Source organism: Hyperolius riggenbachi, chromosome 7 (genome assembly GCF_040937935.1).
Source record: "Hyperolius riggenbachi isolate aHypRig1 chromosome 7, aHypRig1.pri, whole genome shotgun sequence".
Taxonomy (NCBI): domain Eukaryota; kingdom Metazoa; phylum Chordata; class Amphibia; order Anura; family Hyperoliidae; genus Hyperolius; species Hyperolius riggenbachi.
The window spans coordinates 194,601,641-194,623,566 of NC_090652.1; the positions used below are offsets into that span (position 1 = coordinate 194,601,641).

Below are 21,926 nucleotides of genomic sequence, written 5' to 3' on the forward strand. Positions count from 1 at the left end.
CTCAACAGAGGTAAGGGCCTCATGACCTAAGGGTAAGCTATAGGCCCAGGTCTGTGAGTTGCCCTGTAGGAGGGTCTTTATAAGCGTGACCTTTTGTAATTCAGAACCAGATGAAATGGGACGCATCAAAAAATATGACTGACAGCGATCTCGAAAGTTTCGGAAATCAGCACGTTCCCCTGAAAACGGTATGGGCAACGGCATCTTAGGTTCGACAGGTGCTTTAGGAGCGGGAACACCTGGCGCCTGCAAGTTTTGCACAATCTCTGTTAATCGGTTGAGCTGGACCTGCTGGTCTTTAATGGTCTGATCCAATTGAGCAACAACCGTCATCAGAGTATTAACCTGCTGGACCAGGGCTTCCATGTTAATTGGTCCGCTGTACTGTCACGTTCCGTAACAACTAGTGAGGACAGAGAGTGACTGATCTCCGGAGATCTGCAGTATCGCCAGAAATACAGATATACCTGATTATAAGTGATCTGCAGTCTCACCGATAATCCGATATATATGCTAACCTCTGTCCACCCAAAATGGAGTGTAATGATTGGTGCAAACAGTAAATAGCGTATTGCTCTGTGGCGAGGGCCCACAGAGCACAGACTATTGTCCAGCGGCAAGGGCCCGCTGGCGGGGATGGTCGACAAGCAGGGGTCGGCAACAGGTAATCAGAAATACGAGGTACAGAATCAGGAGGCAGAGGCAGAGTCTTGAGGGCTAGCCGGGGTTCGGCAACAGAGATCAGAGATACGAGGTACAGAGACGGTAGGCAAGAGAGTGAACGAGGGCACAGCAAGGTAGGCAACGGGTAATCAGATAGGCAACAGTACAAAAGGATTAGACAAACTCAGAGTCGAGAACAGGCAAAAGATCAAAGGCACAGGTAAATACAATTGTATATTTCTTCCAGTACTTATATATTGGCGTAACCAATATATAAGTATACTGTGGATCCGAGAGCTAGCACAGAGTGTGATCGCTACAGCGGACAAGGAGAACTGGCAGTCTGCTGCTTAAATGCAGACTGTCAGTCCTGGAACCCCCACCCCCCTGATGAGGTCAGCAAGGGGCGGGGAGTGCCTCAGCAGGGCGGATCAAGGCAGCCTCCTCCTTAGGGCATAAAGGGCCTGACGCTCTGTGCGTGAGCGCGTTGCCCTGCCCTGAGATGAGGACATGCGGCTGGAACGACCGCCGGCGCTGCCAGCTGACGCGGGCCGGAAGTTCGGGGATCCGGTGACGTCAGAGCCGAGAGCGGCGTCCACACTGCCAGCCGCCGGAGGGGTGAGACTATGCCTGACACCACACTTATTCTGCACTTTTAACGAGTGTTCACCGACTTTTTGAACTACTACCGCCTTTAACTATGATATAGGAAAAATAGTTATTGGCCACTAAATTGACTCTGGAAGAATGGAGACATTGGTTGGAAGGAGCAGAGAATCCTGTGACAATTTATACTGATCATAAGAATCTTGAGTATATCGAGAATGCTAAGCGGTTGAATTCACGGCAAGCTCGTTGGGCACTATTTTTCTCTAGGTTTAATTTTCACATCACCTATAAGCCATGGGTCAAAAAAACATCAAAGGAATACTGTAAGGGGGTCGGCGGGAAATGAGTTGAACTTACCCGGGGCTTCTAATGGTCCCCCGCAGACATCTTGTGCCCGCACAGCCACTCACTGATGCTCCGGCCCCACCTCCGGTTTACTTCTGGAATTTCAGACTTTAAAGTCGGAAAACCACTGCTCCTGCATTGCCGTGTCCTCGCTCCCGCTGATGTCACCAGGAGCGTACTGCGCAGGTCCAGTATGGTCTGTGCCTGCGCAGTACGCTTCTGGTGACATCAACGGGAGCGAGAACACGGCAACGCAGGCGCAGTGGTTTTCAGACTTTAAAGTTTGAAATTCCAGAAGTGAACCGGAGGCAGGGACTGGAACATCGGTGAGTGGCTGTGTGGGCACAGGACGTCTGCGGGGGACCATTAGAAGCCCCGGGTAAGTTCAACTCATTTCCCCCTGACCCCCCCCCCCCCTACAGTACTCCTTTAAGTCCAACGCCTTGTCCAGATGTTTTTTGAAAGAAGATAACAATATGGATCCTGTGTCCATAATTCCCAAGAAGTGTATTATTTCTGCCTGTAAATTGGCTCCTGACCTTCCCAACCAGTTGTCCAGAGTCCAAGATCAGGCACCTAAAAGACAACCCCTCAGGAAAATTGTTTATTCCAGATGATCTGACAGAGGTAGTAGTTAAACTATTTCATGCAGATAAATCAGCAGGCCATCCTGGGGTTAAAAAAAATATTGAGCTTTTCAAGAGAAGTGTTTGGTGGCCATCTCTTAGAGCATGATTTCACAAAAGATTCAACATCTTTGCTGTTTGTGCCCGAAGTAAAGTAGCACAAACTACACCTCAGGGAACCCTCTTGCCCATTCCTGAGAAACCATGGTCTCATATTTCCATGGATTTCGTGGCCGATCTTCCAGTTTCCCAGGTTAAAACTGTCATTTGGGTAGTGGTGGACAGGTTTAGTAAGATGTCACATTTTGTACCTCTTCCTAAGCTGCATGAAGCAATTGTCTCAGATTTTTGTGGAAAATATTTTTAGAATCCATGGTGTTCCTGAAGACATTGTTTCTGACAGACGGGTGCAATTTGTCTCTCAGTTTTGGCGTGTTTTTTGTGATAAACTGGGAGTATCTTTATCATTTTCTTCTTGGTTACATCCTGAGTCTAATGCGCAAACTGAGAGAATGAATCAGTCATTAGAATAGTATTTGAGGTGCTTTGTTTCAGATTGCCAGGAAGATTGGGTTCAGTTTTTACCATTTGCTGAATTTGCTACGAACAATCAGGTTAACAGATCCACCAAGATGTCTCCTTTTCAGGTCATCTATGGTTGTAACCCTCAATGCACTTTCTGGTATTTCCAATCTTCCTGAGTTAGAAGAATGGTCCACGAGGTGCGACCAAATTTGGAAACAAGTACAGGAAAATATCAGGAATGCTGTGAATACCCAGAAATTGTTCTCTGATATGCACCGAACTGCTGAGGATGAATTTAGACCTGGAGATTTAGTTTGGGTTTCTACCCGTCACATTCCATTATGCCAGCCATCTGTAAAGCTGGCATCCAAGTTCATTGGTCCATATCCAGTCATTGAAAGTATCAACCAGGTAACTTATAGGGCTTGATTCAGTAAACGGTGCTAAAGCGGTTAGCACGCCTAAAGACTGGGCGTGATAACTAGGGTGCTAACTGGGTTAGCACTGTTTACTAAATTCACATCGCGCGCATGGTGCGACGTTAAGGTCACCCTTAACGCGACCTTATAGGCGCATCGGGTGCGCCGTTTTCATCGCACCGCGATGCGCCGTTCCGCGCACACCGCGCTGTGTGCGTGCAAAGTTTTGCGCATGGGACTTTGCACGTGATGTGAATTTATCACGCCTAAACTAACTAGGCGTGATATAGGGCTTTTCACAGGCGTGCTAACACTTAGCACGGTTTACTGAATCAAGCCCCAACGGTTAAATTGCCCAGGTCCATTAGAGGGCTTAACTCTTTTCATGTTTCACTGTTGAAGTCTACTGTGAATTACCGGACTTTGGACCCACCCCCTCCACCTGTGGAAGTGGATGGTCAACAAGAATTTGAGGTTGAGAAAATTCTTGACTCACGTATTGTAAGAAATTCCTTGCAATATCTAATTGACTGGAAGGGATATGGACCAGAAGAAAGATCTTGTCCAGAGTCCACTCCTAAGGGAGGGGGTACTGTAAGATCTGGTGGCCGCTCATGGTGGAGGAACGCCGAGACCCATGCTGAGGCGCAAGCCTCTGGGTCCCGGCCTGTCTCTGACATCACTGGAGCGCATGGCGCTCAGCTCCTATTGGATAAGCGGCGGACGCGCTCTCAGTATGCGCTCCACCACTGTAAACATTAACCACGTGTGCGCATAGCGTGTCAGCATCTCTGCGGATATGCTCTCTGTTGATTGATTACTTTGGATTCCTTTACTTTCTGATTGGTTAGTTCTAGCATAAATGAAAGGTGAGCGCCCTCTGTCATCACCCGTGATAGCCTATTCTGGGCTTGTTGCTGAGATTGCGCTCACACTAAGTGCTTGTCTTGTTGCCGACTTGTGTCTGTCTTCTGACTAAGCCTCTTCTAGATTGGATTACCTGTTACCGACCTGGCTTGAATCTGACCCCGCTTCTGTATTGGTTTACCTGTTACCGACCAGGCTTATTAAAGGATTTGCATGAACGCTGCCTGGACTGACTCTGGCTTGATTGACCACGCATCTGTCTAGTGATTATAATTCAGCCATTGCCTGCCACCTTGTCTCCATCTGGATTGCCTCAGCCTATAGGTCTCAGGTGACTATTCAGTATACTGTGTTGGTGATTGCTGTCTGCCAGTTTGTATGCTACAGGGTATTGTAGTTTGTATCAGGCAGGAGCTTTCGCAGGCATTAGGGCTGGGTTATGGGCATACAGCCTGACTCACATTAGGTGACCAGACAAGCCTGACAGCTCCTCTGTCTTAGCCATGACTGTCCACAAACCAACTTCAGAGAGCTGCTGTTTTTCACTGGTTAAGTTGATTAAAACAGCTGTTCCCAATTGATTAGGGTAATACGGATGCTTTAGAACAGCTTGGACTATTTGGAATGGTATAGAACTTTGGATTTTGCCACAGACTGTGACAGTTTGTGAAGGGTATGAATAATTTTGGACTGGACACTTTTTGCTCAAATGTAAATAAAACCTGGATTTTTTTTTTGATTTTTTTTTTTTTTTTTGCACAATGCCTCTTGTACATCATCTTATTACCTTTTGGGAGACACTTATGTCATTTTCTGTCAAAAAAATTACTTACTGGTTGAATAAAAGTAACTTTAAAGGGAAGGTTCACGCAGGAGCTGTAAAAAATAGAAATCCAAATCCACTTACCTGGGGCTTCCTCCAGCCCGTGGCAGGCAGGAGGTGCCCTCGGCGCCGATCCGCAGGCTCCCGGTGGTCTCCGGTGGCGATCCCGACCTGGCCAGGCCGGCTGCCAGGTCGGGCTGCTTCTGCGCTCCAAGTTGCGTGTCACTTGTGCACGCTGACGTCATCGGACGTCCTCCGGGCTGTACTGCGCAGGCGCAGAAGTTCTGCGCCTGCGCAGTACAGCCCGGAGGACGTCCGATGACGTCAGCGTGCACAAGTGACACGCAACTTGGAGCGCAGAAGCAGCCCGACCTGGCAGCCAGCCTGGCCAGGTCGGGATCGCCACCGGAGACCACCGGGAGCCTGCGGAGCGGCGCCGAGGGCACCTCCTGCCTGCCACGGGCTGGAGGAAGCCCCAGGTAAGTGGATTTGGATTTCTATTTTTTACAGCTCCTACGTGAACCTTCCCTTTAAGTAAAAAATTTCCAGGGGTATGAATAATTATGGGCAGCACTGTATGTATACCTATTTATTGTTTTAGGCATCTTTTATTGACCTGAAGGAAGCTGGCCATGACCCGTGAAACGCGTTGTCAGATTGCCATTTGTTTAAAAACTTTTTCCAGTTGAACTGATGTCTATCTTCTGGAGAGGTAAGCGATTACCTCTCTGTATTATTATTATTTTTTTATTTATGTTTTAAAACACTGAAATGGAACACACATTGGGCGCCTCCATCCTACCCATTATCAGTGAGATCTCCTTTGGAGGTAATAGCGTTGCAGTTTTTGTGAAAAGTCTATTGTACTATAGGAGAGTGACCATCCAGTATCCAGCAGGAGCTGGAGTACCGAGCCAGGGCGGTTAATTCCCTGTAGGCCTATATGGTGGTTGCAGGAACTGCAACCCACCTTTTTGAGTATATATCTATTTCATTTTATCCTCCCTATACCTGTTGATACTACACCATTGGGCTCACGGTCTCTCCCAACTTCTCACCTATTCTTGGCACCTGCAAGAATCACCAAAGAAGAAACCCTATAGGCTCCTGCCTGATTTATTTAGGGAAATAAATAATTGCCAGTAAACACAGTCTGTAAAGCAAAACAAAAACCTAGCTCGGCTGAGCAATCACCTTTCTCGCTACAGTTCCGGACTGACTATAAATCAACAGGATTTAGCAAAACTTGAACAAATGGCAACTTAAAATACATACAGAGATGAGCCTTTTCTCTCATGCAAGAGCTCTGTTCCCTCCAGAGTTCAGGAACCAAGTGAGCTACTTCCTGATATGGCTGGCTGACCTTTATTCAGCACCTGTGTTCCACCATGCACAGGTGTGACACCTGGAGTGGAGCCAGATGGCCAGGGAACCCGCCCACACTCCCCTGGCCAGTTTCAGGACCCTTAACTGCCTTTTGGAAAAGAAGCCTAATGCTGGGCATACACGGGAGTTGTGCAGCCTTATCAATCGAGCCTGATGGCTCGATTAATAATATCCGACAGGTCCGATGACCTGCCGGATAGATTTCCTGCTCGAGCGGAAATCGATCCGCGCGGACGAGCGGGGACGCGGTGGGGGTCGATCCGGCGGCTAATCGGCTGCCGGATCGACCCGTGTATGCCCAACATAAGAAGCTCACACTTTTTTTTTCTGTGAGCTTTATCTGACAAGGCACATTAAGCGAGGTGCCACATACATACCATCTATCACTTTTTACATCAGACCACGTCACACCCTGTCACAATATGTGCATGGTTTCCTGGCTATAGAGGGACTAAAGGTGGCCATACATGGTACAATTTTTCAATTAGATAATTTAGTTCGATTATTCCGTTAGATCGAATTAAAAGATTTTTCCAGTATGTCCGATCATTTTTCCCGAAAAAGCGGGATAATCGTTCGAATTTCTTGATCGAAAAAAAAATATAGTTTTAACTTTTATTCAATTCGATCATTTAGATCGAATAAACGGGAAAATTGAACTTTTTTATTGTATCGTGTATGGGCACCATAAGTATCTCACATTTTACTCAAACTACTGAGATTCTTCTTCACATAAGGCCACATATGAGGATAGTGGTATTACTCAAAACATGACCCAATTTAGTGTTCCATTTGTTGAGGGAAACCCCATGCACTCAGATTGTCTTTTTTTAGACTCAATATGGAAGAGACGTTATTTTGGGGAATCCAATGTTTTCTTAAGCCATGGAGCCAGAGTAACAGAGGAACCAAGTGACACATCTCTGGCAGACATACTCAGCCCTCACCATTTGGTGAAGTGTATCTTTGGATCTGTGAGTTGGAGGGATTTGATTGGGATACCAAAATATATTATGAGAGCGTGGCTTCAAATGGATTTACTGTATGTACTAAAATTTTAAAGGTAAATAAGCATGCAAAAACCTCAACAAAACATGTTTTATATACAGTTTAACTTTTCTTAAAGCAGACCTAAACCCAGAGTTTCCTCTCTACGCTAAAGGTTACTATGCTTAGCATAAAGAAAAAAAATGTTACAGTTTACAGAACTCCAACAATAAATCTGCAGTGTCTACTTCCTGGTTTCATGAGGGGGGCTTTACAAAACAATGGAGCTGCAGGAGAGGACGGTGAGGAAACCTATGCACATAATGGGACTGGAGGAAGCCCCAGATAAGCATAAATACACCCATCACATAACCCATCTCAGGTACACTTTAACTACTTTTTTATTCAGATGCACTTTCTAGGTGCTAAAAAATGTATTGTGTAGATAAGATGAGAAATCCCAAGAGAAAAGAGAGTGAATTAAGGCTCTAGTTTCCACAAATATTACTTAAAGGAATACTTAAGTCATAAAAAAATGACATTTACTCACCCGGTGCATCCCTCAGCCCCCTGAAGCTGGATGGTGCCCTCGCAGCCCCGCTCCGATCGTCCTGTCCCCGCCGGCGGCTACTTCCGGGTTCGGCGACAGCCGCCGACAGGCTGGAAACGCGGCTGATTCTCCGCGTTCCCAGCCGCTATATCACCCTCTATGCTGCTATAGCTTATATATATACGCTATAGCAGCATAGAGGGTGATATAGCGGCTGGGAACGCGGAGAATCAGCCGCGTTCCCAGCCTGTCGGCGGCTGTCTCCGAACCCGGAAGTAGCCGCCGGTGGGGACAGGACGATCGGAGCGGGGCTGCGAGGGCACCATCCAGCTTCAGGGGGCTGAGGGATGTCTCGGGTGAGTAAATGTCATTTTTTTTATGCCTTAAGTATTCCTTTAATTACATAGTGATTGAGACAGTGAAAGGCAGCTACTCGAAATCGTACTTGGGTGTAAAAGAAAAGAAAAAAAACCTCTTGTGCTCAACGCTATAAACCCTGTGGTTATCCAAGTAATACAGTATATGTTTCTTCACTTGGCTGAGCACAGATTGCCATAAGGACAGTACATTTTCTTATAAATAGCATCAGCATAATGATTTTGATATTTGCGTGCAATGGCTGGCAGCTGCAACCAACAATGTATGTGATGACTTGATAAAAAAAATCAGTAGGCAGCAACTGCTGATGACAGAATACTAACTTATCCACTAATGCTGGGCATACATGGCTCGATTTTGCCGCTCGATTCTCTCCCTTGATCGATTCGCCGCTCGATTCCGCAGTCAATTTTCTTATCTTCCGCTCGTTTTTCTTATCTTTCTCCATTCACTTTAATCTGGAATCGAGCGGCGAAACAATCGGGCGGGAGATCGGACATGTCGGAAATTATCTATTGAGCCATCTTAAAGCTAATTGGAACCCGTTTTTTTTTTTTTTAAAGGGATACTGTAGGGGGGTCGGGGGAAAATGAGTTGAACTTACCCGGGGCTTCTAATGGTCCCCCGCAGACATCCTGTGCCCTCGCAGCCACTCCCCAATCCTCCGGCCCCACCCCCCGTTCACTCCTGGAATTTCAGACTTTAAAGTCTGAAAACCACTGCGCCTGCGTTGCCGTGTCCTCGATGCCGCTGATGTCACCAGGAGCGTACTACGCAGGCCTAGTATGGTCTGTGTCTGCGCAGTACGCTCCTGGTGACATCAGTGGGAACAAGGACACAGCAATGCAGGCACAGTGGTTTTCAGACTTTAAAGTCTGAAATTCTACAAGTGAACCGGAGGCGGGGCCGGAGCATCGGTGAGTGGCTGCGTGGGCACAGCATGTCTGCGGGGGACCTTTAGAAGCCCCGGGTAAGTTCAACTCATTTTCCCCCGACCCCCCCTACAGTATCCCTTTAAAGTCAGATACTCACCTAAGGAGAGGGAGGCTCTGGGTCCCATAGAGCATTCCCTCTCCTCTCCTGGTGCCCGCTGCTGTCCTGGCTTCCTCGTAGCGGTATTCGACCGTTTCAGTCAAATACCTGTCTTCCGGCCAAGGGAGGCTTCGGAAAAGCTTCGGGAGCCCGAGTGCTCCTGAAGACGGGCCGCTCTACACTGCGCACGTGCGCACGCCCTCTATGACTCACTCGCGTGTGCACACCGCCTGTCTTCGGGAGGACTCGGCGTCCGAAGACTTCCGAAGTCCCCTTGGCGGGGGATATGAACAGAGGAGCCAGCGCAGCACCGAGAGAGGAGAGGGATGGCTTATTAGGACCAAGCCTTCCCTCTCCTTAGGTGAGTATCTGCCTTTTTTTTTTTTAATACGGGGTTACATTAGCTTTAACCTCCTGAGCGGTATGGACGAGCTCAGCTCGTCCATCACCGCCGGAGGCTGCCGCTCAGGCCCTGCTGGGCCGATTTGCTTCAAATAAAAAGCAGCACACGCAGCCGGCACTTTGCCAGCCGCGTGTGCTGCCTGATCGCCGCCGCTCTCAGCGGCGAAAGAGGGTCTCCCCAGCCGCCCGAGCCCTGCGCAGCCGGACCAATCAGTTCCGGCCAGCGCTAAGGGCTGGATCGGAGGCGGCTGACGTCGGCTGACGTCCATGACGTCACTCCGCTCGTCGCCAAGGCGACGAGGAAAGCCAAACAAGGAAGGCTGCTCATTGCGGCCTTCCTTGTTTGTTCTGGGCGCCGGAGGCGATCGGAAGAACGCCTCCGGAGCGCCCTCTAGTGGGCTTTCATGCAGCCAACTTTCAGTTGGCTGCATGAAATAGTTTTTTTTTAATTGAAAAAAAACCCTCCCGCAGCCTCCCTGGCGATCTCAATAGAACGCCGGGGAGGTTAATGGCTCAGAATCGAGCCGTGTATTCCCACCATTAGTTTAGTTTTAAATCAAGACTTAAGTCAGATGGAGAAAGAAGCCTAGCATACAGTAAAGTCATGGAAGTAGCAATGTTCAGCACCCTACATTTAGAAAATTAAATCATTTTGACAATATTAATGTTTATTTTATAAAATTGACCAAGGTTAATGAACAATGTATAACATATGGATTTAACCCTCCTGGCGGTCTAATTAATTTCGCCAGGAGGGAGCGCAGCAGTTTGTTTTTTTTTAAATCATGTAGCGAGCCCAGGGCTCGTTACATGATAGTCGCTGCTCAGCGGCATCCCCGCGCCTGCTTCGTTCAGGAAATCCCGTTCAAAGAACGGGATTTCCTGAAGGGCTTCCCCCGTCGCCATGGCGACGGGGCGGGATGACGTCAGCGACGTCATTAGGAGTCCCGATCCTCCCCTCAGCGCTGCCTGGCACTGATTGGCCAGGCAGTGCATGGGGTCTGAGGTGGGGGGCCGCACGGCGCAACGGATAGCGGCGATCAAGCGCGGGGCGGTGGCGATCGGTGTGCTGATGCAGCTAGCAAAGTGCTAGCTGCGTGCAGCAAAAAAAAAAAAGTAAGTAAATCGGCCCAGCAGGGCCTGAGAAAACCTCCTGCGCGGCTTACCCTGAACTACATTCGGGGTTACCGCCAGGAAGGTTAATAAAAGGCAATTGCACCACCGATGTAGTACCCCAGATGGTGGTGGAAGCACAAAAATGCATACCTAACTGAATTCATGACACAACCAAAATGTTAGTACATGCTCTTATTATATCTCGATTGGACTATTGCAATATATTGCTTGGTGGACTTCCAACTAACCGACTAACCACCACTCAATTCTGTACTGAACTCTGCTGCTCGATTCATCTCTCCTCTCGCTCTTCCTCTGCTGACCCTCTCTGTCAAGCTCTTCACTGGCTACCAATTAATGAAAGGATTCAGTTCAAACTCTTAACCCTAATCTACAAAGCTCTCCACAATCTCTCTCCCCTGTACATCTCCTCACTAGTCTCCAGATACCAACCCAACCGCAATCTCAGATCTGCACACGAGCTTCTTCTATCCTCTTCTACAATTACCTCCTCACATTCACGTGTACAAGACTTCTCACGTGCCTCACCCCTCCTCTGGAATGCCCTTCCACAACACATCCGCCACTCTCCCACCTTTGAAATCTTTAAACGCTCCCTCAAAACCCACCTTTTCCGACAAGCATATTCTCTAGCTTAGGCCATGCACCCACTAAATAACCTAATTACGCACTGCCTGTACATATACTGTATACATCCCCACCTCTTGTTTCCACCCCATTCCTTTAGATTGTAAGGTCACAAGGGCAGGGCTCTCACCCTTTTGTGTCATGGACTGTTATTAATTTAATTGCTTGCACACTGTTAGACATTTATACATTTTAGTCATCATGTTAAATCAAATTGTAATCAGCAGTGCTGTATCTTGTATCAGTGTTTATATTTGATGTATATCATTGTTTAAATCATTATGTATCCCTTGTTTGTTTTCTTACATTGTACAGCGCCACGGAATATGTTGGCGCTTTATAAATAAATAATAATAATAATAGTATGGCTAAGTGAGATGTTAATATAAGAAATCATGTGAAGGGGAAATGGACCTTGTACTAACAACTTTTTCTCTTCTATTTCTTTGGTCTCCAGCAATCTATTTTGTTAGATGCTGTACAAGTTTGTTAGATTAGAGGGTTTTTTGGGGGGGAGAATTAATCCATTAAAGCATGTTACATTTTTTGATTGCCATGAAGGGAAATGTTCTATAGATTATAAATGCGTATTGAATTTAGCCTTTGGTATTCCCAGATTATAAAAAGGTGCTTTTACATGATTCATAAGGGGGTGGGAAGTTTAAAAAGTATTTTTGCAGGTTTCCAAAACTTGTATCTTGAGATATAACCATAAAAAGTTGTTTAAGTCTGGGGAGAGCATTCAGTGGGTTTTTAATTGCACGTTATAGCAGGTTACATGTCAATTTTTAAGTGAATAAATTCCATTTACACTGTAGATTTTTATTTAACCATGTATATATCAGCAACCTTAGTCTTATCGTATAATTCTATTTTATTCAAGATCACCATTGCATATTATTTTGCAGTTCTATGCATTTGTAAAATTAACTGTAAACACAATCTACATTTTTTTTTTTCAAACCTGGAATCTGTACTCTGTTAGCAGGGCAGGTATTTTCCTCTTCCCTAATAAGTGAATATCTGCAAAGGCTAGAAAATTATGAATTTTTTGACACCTGCACTAGCTAATTTAAGTGACTGCCAGTAGTTCACATACCCTATCCCTTTGTTTGACTCTTTATGGAGTGGTTGGCTGTTTATATGGTCAGAATCTAGGTAAGCAGTTAAAAATAATGTCTGTGTTTTACTCTGAAGCACACAATCTCTTCTAGAAGAGGGAGATAAGACATTATATAGTGTAATATAAGGTGGTTATCTGTGAAGAGTTACACAATTGCCAATTGTAAATCTGTTTGATATTTGTATTATTATATCACCATTAACTATCAGCAGTGTTGAATTGAATCATAAAGCTCTTTGTTGAAATACAGTGAAAACCTCAAGATTTCCATGAAACACACCTTTTCACATGACTGTACTGTTTGGTGGAGAACAAAAGAGTTTTGTATAGAGTGGCAATGTGTTAATACAAATGTTTTACAATAAAAATATATAATAGTAATATAAAGTTTTTAAAATGTTGACAGGTATAGCAATACTTCTTGTATATGCATAAACATGCATATGGTTTCATCTGTTTCATCTGTCATTAATCTGTTTGCCCAGATGAATGAACCATTTAGTCTTGCAGCTCACACGAGACAACAAAACATATGTGTCTACGTTTATTTTACACCTTATCCTCTACAACCAAAGCTAAGAAAAATGTGTTACAACAACTTGACACACAATGTCAAGTAAGCAGAATCCGCACAATGTCTCCACAATCCAAAGTTTATTCAGGCCGTATCCTAATCAGATGAAAAGAGTACTTAGACTGACATGTTTCGAACCTGCATGGTTCTTAAAGAGAAACTCCGACCAAGAATTGAACTTTATCCCAATCAGTAGCTGATACCCACTTTTACATGAAAAATATAATGATTTTCACAAACAGACCATCAGGGGGCGCTGTATGACTGATTTTGTGCTGAAACCCCTCCCACAAGAGGCTCTGGTACCGTACGGTACTCTGGGCAAACTGCCACAATGTAACAATGACACACACAGGAAATGGCTGTTTATAGCTGTCTGTTAAAGCCAGAACAGCTACATAATCTGCCCACAGTAACAATGTCACCATGTAATACATGTCAGAATGTGAATCTGGGAGAGGAAAGATTTTACAATGAGCAAACTCTGACTAAATCATGTATACATAATTATTGTAAAAATTAAGCACCTTTTTATATTAAATTATTTTCACTGGAGTTCCTCTTTAATCATAGCCAATTTTATGTCTCACATCTATACTCACTTAATTACTTTATGTTTGACGGCGCCTTCTATCTCCAGAGATGTGGAGCCTCCATGGGAGCAAAGTTCTCCCCATCCCTGGCAAACTTATATATGGGATGGTGGGAGGAGTTCCACGTCTTTGGAGATGGGGGGCGCCCGATGACAGGGATTGCGTGGTACGGGAGATTCATAGATGATATTTTGATTATTTGGACGGCTGATCCGGTTGAGGTTGATCCTTTCATAGTCCATCTGAATGATAACAAGTGTAACCTCCAGTTTACCTATGTGTGGCAGCAAGATAGCATAGACTATTTGGACCTGACTTTAAGGGGTGATAGGGACAAGGGGATTATTTACACGAACACTTTTAGAAAATCTTGCGCTGGTAACTCCATTTTACGTGCTAACAGCTGTCACCCCACTCATACTGTCCGAGCGATTCCAGTTGGGGAATTCATCAGGGCCCGAAGGAATTGCTCGGACACAGCCAGTGTAAAACTGGAATATGACACAGTGGAAAAGCGGTTGTTGTCCAGAGGATATCCAAAATGGAACATAGATAAGGAAAAAGCCAATTCCTGTGCCATCCCCAGGGAAAAATTAGTCAGATTGGAAGGGTCCAAAAAGAAGTCTTTGGAGAAATCAGTTTTTGTCACAACTTATAGTGTAGAATTCCGTCAGGTGACTAATATTGTGAGGAGGTACTTACCTATTTTGGAGGGTGATGAGGATTTGCGGCCCTTCCTTCAGGGGGGAGCTTTGCAAGTAGAAGGACACCCACTTTGGAAAGCCTCTTGTCGCCTAGTCTCTTTAAATCCTCGTCTGGATCCTCGACATGGCTAACCTTCAAGGAGTCATATAAATGTGGAGTGGCCTCTTGCCACTATTGTCCCATGCACTTGAAAACCCAGACTATTTTTTCCCTTTCTAATGGACATGTTTCCCCCATTAAACATTTTATTAATTGCAATATAAAAAAAGTCATTTATCTGATTACTTGTGACATTTGTTCTGTCCAAAATGTGGGATGTACCACTAGGCCTTTGAAGGCCCGTATTGCTGAACACTATTTGGGGGCCGGCTGGCTTACAAATAGCATTTCAAACGTGGCGAAACATTTTCGCTTAGAACATGGGGGAAACATGTCCAGTTTTTTTTCGATTTCAGGGCATTGAGAGGGTCTTTTTACCTAAAAGAGGGGGAGATCTCTTGGCCATGATCCGTAAAAGAGAGGCCTTTTGGATCTTTCGTCTGGGGACTAGGGCCCCCCTTGGCATGAATGCTAGGTGGGATCTAGCTCTAGTGACTGGCTAGCTCAATTCTAACCCTCCCCCCCCCCCCCCGCCCCATACTCCATATTGCTTTCTGTTCTATTTCCATGTTTGATTTGAGTTATTTGCTTGTATATATATCCATTTGCTCTGCAAGATATTGATGTGCCTTCATCTTTAAAGAGGAACTTCAGCCTAAACAAAGATACTGTCATTAAGATACATTAGTTATGTTAATTAAAATAGATAGGTAATATAATCTCGTACCCACCCTGTTTTAAAAGAACACGCAAATGTTTGATTTCATGAGGGCAGCCATCTTTTTGGTTGGATGGAGGTGACAGGGAGCATGAGACACAGTTCCAACTGTCCTGTGTGCTGATCACCCCTCCCAGTTGCTGGGCACCACCATCTCCAGCGACCTCAGCTGGAGGGTCAACATCACTTCAACCCAACGGAAAGCCCAGCAAAGACTCTTCTTCCTCCGCCAACTTCGGAAGTTCGGCATGGCGCAGGAGATTCTAACATGCTTTTACACTGCCACCATTGAATCGATCCTATGCTCCGCCATCTTGGTCTGGTATGTGGGAGCCACCGTCAGCGACCGGCACAAACTACAGAGGATCATTAGGTCGGCGGAGAGGATCATCGGTAGATCTCTGCCTCCACTTGACCACCTGTACAACACAAGGCTGAGAGCCAGGGCACTGAGGATCGCAAGCGACCCCTCTCACCCAGGCCACTGTTTTTTCACCCCACTTCCACTGGGGCGCAGACTCCGAGCCATCCCCACCAAGACCACCAGACACAAGAACTCTTTCTTCCCGATGGCCGTTAGCCTCCTGAACTCTCTTAATATTCTACCACCCTCTTTCAGTGCCTTACCACCTGCATAGGAGCGACAGTCTTTAGCAGCGTGTCTTTGAAAGAGTAACACTGAGCTATACGTATATCCAATGCTGATTGTATGTTGTATATTGTGTTTGTATGATTGCATATTGTGTATGTCCATATTGGAGTACGAGGTATTACTGTCATTTTAACATCTTCCCTTCTTCTATGTACCGCTCCATTGTGCCAAACCCAATTCCAGGCTTGACCCAGTCATGCTTGGCGAAATAAAATGATTCTGATTTTTCTGATTCTGATAACAACATAGGAAATCCCATCATGCTTTGCACAGCATCAGGGGAAAAAAGCCCGGGCAGTTTTCTTTGATGGGTGGGGCTTAGCTAAAAATGCAGCTAAAAATGATGCTTTGGTAAGAAAAACAAAGTTCTGATGCTGTGAAACTGTTAAAGAAACACCAAGCCTTTTGAGTTCTGCTGAGTAGATTTTTAGTCCAGAAGTTCACTTTAAGTGCATTTGCTTTTTTGGTTTCTATGTATCTTTAGGGTTTAACACAATTTTTAAATTTGTATATACAGTGTTGTAAAGGCTGATGTGGCGGCCAGTTTGGAGGGTGCACCTTGGGATACCACCCATATGGGGCGTGGTCAGTTTGTTATCCCTCCTGGTTCCGCCCACCATCCTCTATAAAACCTTTTAGATGTGAGACATAAAATTGGCTATGATTAAGAACCGTGCAGGTTCGAAACATGTCAGTCTAAGTACTCTTTTCATCTGATTAGGATACGTCCTGAATAAACTTTGGATTGTGGAGACATTGTGCGGATTCCGCTTACTTGACATTGTGTTCCAGGCTGGGCAGCCCCTGTTTCAGCACTGTCTCCTTCCTGTGAGTGGAGCAGTATTTTCTCTGTTTCATCAAACTTGACACTCAATTGTTAGCTTGAAAAACGAGTTTTGTATAGATTGGCAATGTGTTAATAGAAATGTTTATTTACTTCAAGAATAAAAGATTAGTTTTCCAATAAAATATACAGTATAATAGTAATATACAGTTTTTAAAATTTTGACAGGTAGAGCGATACGTCTTGCATATGCATAAACAGTTAAGTTAGTTCCTAGTATCCATCATTCATGCAAAATACATACAAAAAAAGCCAATTGGTACCTCCTAAAAATATGAAAAATAAAAAAAGTAAGACGTGAATGAAAATGGGAGGGGACAGAGCTTAAAACAACATAAGGCCATTGCTTCTGCTGATTATGCAGTTTGTTTTTGCTCTGCCCCTCCCATTTTCATTCACTTATTGTTATCATATTTTTAGGAGTTACCAATGGGCTTTTTTTGCATGTATTTTGCATGAATGATGGATGCTAGGAACTAATTTAACTGTTCATGTATATGCTAGATGTAATGGTATACATGTCCATTTTTTAAAAAGTGTACATTACATTACTAATGTGTAATTACTAATCAGCGCTGCGTAATATGTTGGCGCTTTATAAATACAATAAATACATTCTTTTTTGTTTGTTTTTTGTTAAAAGTAATCTTTTCTCCGTGCATGTTTGTTTTTATTCTTGAAGTAAGTAAACATTTGTATTAACCTAATGCCACTCAAAACAAAATTGTATTTTCCCGCAATTGTACTGTGCGAGTCTTGGGGGCACCACACGTTTTGAGTGATAGCAGCAGGTGAAAGAAATAAAAACCCACCCTTAGCAACTTCAAAAACAATATGATTGTTAGCTTGCAAAAGGAATATATATGTGAATTAAAGTATAAAGTATATTATTGTATTAACAGGTAAATGTTATGTTTTCTTGTTTAGGTTACCTAAAGTGGATTTGAAAGAATGGCGTTGGTGTTGTATGATGATACTGTACTTGCTGGCTTAAAGAGGTTTCATAATTCTGGTGCAACTTACAACTTTGCCAAACACACAATACGGATCAAGCAAGACTGGAAAGAGCTTGGTGTAGCAGCTGTTGTCTGGGATGCTGTATGTATAATATTTCACTGTACAATGAAGCTACTATACAGTATCTCAGCAAAATATAAGAGAATATTATATAACAATTTAGCATAAAGTACATTTTAGAGGACAGAGAATGTACAGGTCCTTCTCAAAAAATTAGCATATTGTGATAAAGTTCATTATTTTCTGTAATGTACTGATAAACATTAGACTTTCATATATTTTAGATTCATTACACACAACTGAAGTAGTTCAAGCCTTTTATTGTTTTAATATTGATGATTTTGGCATACAGCTCATGTAAACCCAAAATTACTATCTCAAAAAATTAGCATATTTTTTCCGACCAATAAAAGAAAAGTGTTTTTAAAACAAAAAAAGTCAACCTTAAAATAATTATGTTCAGTTATGCACTCAATACTTGGTCGGGAATCCTTTTGCAGAAATGACTGCTTCAGTGCGGCGTGGCATGGAGGCAATCAGCCTGTTGCACTGCTCAGGTGTTATGGAGGCCCAGGATGCTTCGATAGCGGCCTTAAGCTCATCCAGAGTGTTGGGTCTTGCGTCTCTCAACTTCCTCTTCACAATATCCCACAGACTCCCCCCCCCCCCCCAAAAAAAGGGCACCGCCATAGGCGCCTATTATAAAAGCCACAATTGTGCGGCAAAGAAGGTAAACTCTGGCACCCGATAGAATCACAGGCGCCGAGGCACGCGGATATGCAAATTGTGGCATTCTGCTATGAAATGCTGCAGTATGCATATCAGGCGATTCTATCAAGTGCCTCCGGGCGCCGAAATGTACCTTCTTTGCCGCAAATCTCAGAACAGCCTCTCAGAGCGGCTGTTTGGATGTAAACTGCCTCTCTCCCTCATATATCATTTGCTTCAGGATGCTTTAAAGGTTCTCACTATGATAGAGGTCAGGGAGGATGAGGGCCACACTATGCGTTTCTCTCCTTTCATGCTGATAGCAGCCTATGGTGCAGAGTTATTCCTTGCAGCATGAGCTGGTGCATTGTCATACATGAAGATGATTCTGTCACCGAAAGCACGGTTCTTCTTTAAAGGGATACTGTAGGGGGTCGGGGGAAAATGAGTTAAAGTTACCCGGGGCTTCTAACGGTCCCCCGCAGACAACCTGTGCCAGCGCAGCCACTCACCGATGCTCCGGCCCCACCTCCAGTTCACTTCTGGAATTTCAGACTTTAAAGTCTGAAAACCACTGCGCCTGTGTTTCCATGTCCTCAGTCCCGCTGATGTCACCAGGAGCGTTCTGCGCAGACACAGACCATACTGGGCCTGCGCAGTATGCTCTTGGTGACATCAGCGGGATCTAGGACACGACAACACAGGAGCAGTGGTTTTCAGACTTTAAAGTCTGAAATTCCAGAAGTGAACCAGAGGCGGGGCCGGAGCATTGGGGAGTGGCTGCGGGGGACCATTAGAAGCCCCGGGTAAGTTCAACTCATTTTCCCCCGGCACCCCCCCCCCCCCCCCTACAGTGTCCCTTTAAGCACCATGGAAAAAGTGGACATTCAGAAACTCCACATAGTTTGCAGAAGTCATTTTCTCACCTTCAGGGACCCTAAATGGGCCGACCAGCTCTCTCCCCATGACTCTGACATCTCTGCTTTTTTGGGAAATACAGAAGTGGGCTATAGACCCGCGAAGCGCATTGCAGAATTGTTGGAGTATGAATAAATGTTATTTTATGATACACTACTGTTGTGTCTTCTCTGGGGAGGCAAGTCCACCAAAACCCTCGATTTTAAACTGTTCTTAATGATATTTTACCCTGTTTTTCCAAAAATACATTTATATCCACCTGGTGGATGGGTGTGATCCCCCTTTTTTCTGTCTATGGAGAGTGACTGCTTGACCTGAGTGGGGAAAGGTTCATTCTCCTCACTTGTGCTTGGAGTGGTTTCCTGTGGTGGCAACCCACACTTGTGAGTAGATCACTGTTTTTCTGGCATTTCACCCATTGTGCGGGATTAGGGCTCTCGATTTCTTTCTTTTTTTCCTTCTTTTTTTTGTCTCATTTTGCTCTTATCGGCACAAACCTGTGTGTGCTCAGTCGGCCACAAATCCTTTAACAGTATGATGATCATGCTGAAGTTTTCGTTAAATATAACGGTTTTCATACCTTGTCTAAGGCATTCAACCATTTCACTCCTTTCGGCAGCAGAGAGATCTTTTTTTTTTTCTCCTATTGCTTGAAAATGGTGGTCTGCTTAATAATGTGGAACACCCTTTTTTTGTAGTTTATCCTTTAACCACTTGCCGACCGCCCACAGCCGATGGGCGGCGGCAAAGTAGACGCCGAAAGGACCACAATACGCCCATGGGCGTTGCGTCCTTTCGGCCTGCTGGGGGAGCGATCGCGTCACTGGTGATGCGCGCTTCCCCCAGCAACTGGCTCCACCCACCCGCGACGACAACCCGCCGACCGTTCGGAAGCGCCGGCAGGTTGTTAACCCCACGATCGCCGCTACAAAGTGTATAATACACTTTGTAATGTATACAAAGTGTATTATACAAGCTGTCTCCTGCCCTGGTAGTCCCAGTGTCCAAGGGACCAGCAGGGCAGGCTGCAGCCACCCTAGTCTGCACCCAAACACACTGATCTGCCCCCCCCCCCGCCCCCTGATCGCCCACAGCACCCCTCAGACCCCCCCCCCTGCCCACCCCCAGACCACTGTTTGCACCCAATCACCCCCTAATCACCCATCAATCACTCCCTGTCACTATCTGTCAACGCTATTTTTTTTAAAGCCCTAAACTGCCGCCTGGGGACTTCTGTCCACCCCCCACCCCCCTGTGTACTGTATGCATCTATCCTCCCTGATCACCTGTCAATCACCCCTGTCACTGCCACCCATCAATCAGTCCTTAACCTGCCCCTTGCGGGCAATCTGATCACCCACCCACACCATCAGATCGCCTGCAGACCCGACGTCAGATCACCTCCCAAGTGCATTGTTTACATCTGTTCTCTCCTCTAAACACCCACTAATTACCCATCAATCACCCCCTATCACCACCTGTCACTGTTACCCATCAGATTAGACCCTAATCTGCCCTTTGCGGGCACCCAATCACCCGCCCACACGCTCAGATTGCCCTCAGACCCCCCTTATCAATTCGCCAGTGCATTATTTACATCTGTTCTTACCTGTAATAACCCACTGATCACCTGTCAATCACCCATCAATCACCCCTGTCACTGCCACCCATCAATCACCCCCTGTCACTGCCACCCATCAATCAGCCCCTAACCTGCCCCTTGCGGGCAATCTGATCACCCACCCACACCATCACATCGCCTGCAGACCCGCCGTCAGATCACCTCCCAAGTGCTTTGTTTACATCTGTTCTCTCCTCTGAACACCCACTAATTACCCATCAATCACCCCCTGTCACCATCTGTCACTGCTACTCATCAGATTAGACCCCTATCTGCCCCTAGGGCACCCAATCACCCGCTCACACCCTCAGAACACCCTCAGACCCCAGCCCTGATCACCTCGCCAGTGCATTGCTTGCATCTATTCCCCCCACTAATCACACCTTGAGACACCCATCAATCACCTCCTGTCACCACCTTTCACCCCCTAGCACACCTACCCATCAGATCAGGCCCTAATTTGCCCCGTGTGGGCTCCTGATCACTCGGCCAAACACTCAGATCCCCCTCAGCCCCCCTGCCGATCACCTCCCCAGTGCATTGATTACATCTATTTTCCCCTCTAACCACCCCCTGAGACACCCATCAATCACCTCCTGTCACCCCCCTAGCACTCCTATCCATCAGATCAGGCCCAATACAACCTGTCATCTAAAAGGCCACCCTGCTTATGACCGGTTCCACAAAATTCGCCCCCTCATAGACCACCGGTCATCAAAATTTGCAGATGCTTATACCCCTGAACAGTCATTTTGAGACATTTGGTTTCCAGACTACTCACAGTTTTGGGCCCGTAAAATGCCAGGGCAGTATAGGAACCCCACAAGTGACCCCTTTTTAGAAAAAAAGACACCCCAAGGTATTCTGTTAGGTGTATGACGAGTTCATAGAAGATTTTATTTTTTGTCAAAAGTTAGCGGAAATTGATTTTTATTGTATTTTCACAAAGTGTCATTTTTCACTAACTTGTGACAAAAA

The 21,926-nt window shown here is 45.5% G+C and overlaps 1 protein-coding gene across 3 annotated transcripts in view; it reads left to right on the forward strand.

Moving 5' to 3' along the window:
* METTL21A (methyltransferase 21A, HSPA lysine) overlaps window positions 1-21,926 on the forward strand; it is a 120,958-nt gene that overhangs the window by 8,808 nt on the left and 90,224 nt on the right. For 2 of the 3 annotated variants that reach the window (XM_068244971.1, XM_068244969.1), the window contains exon 2: window positions 17,612-17,782. In XM_068244971.1, coding sequence (XP_068101072.1) covers window positions 17,636-17,782 — 147 coding nt within the window. In that variant the 5' untranslated portion in view covers window positions 17,612-17,635. Of the gene's footprint in view, window positions 1-5,501; window positions 5,590-17,611; window positions 17,783-21,926 lie in introns of those variants that run through there. The other variant, XM_068244970.1, reaches the window with a different exon arrangement.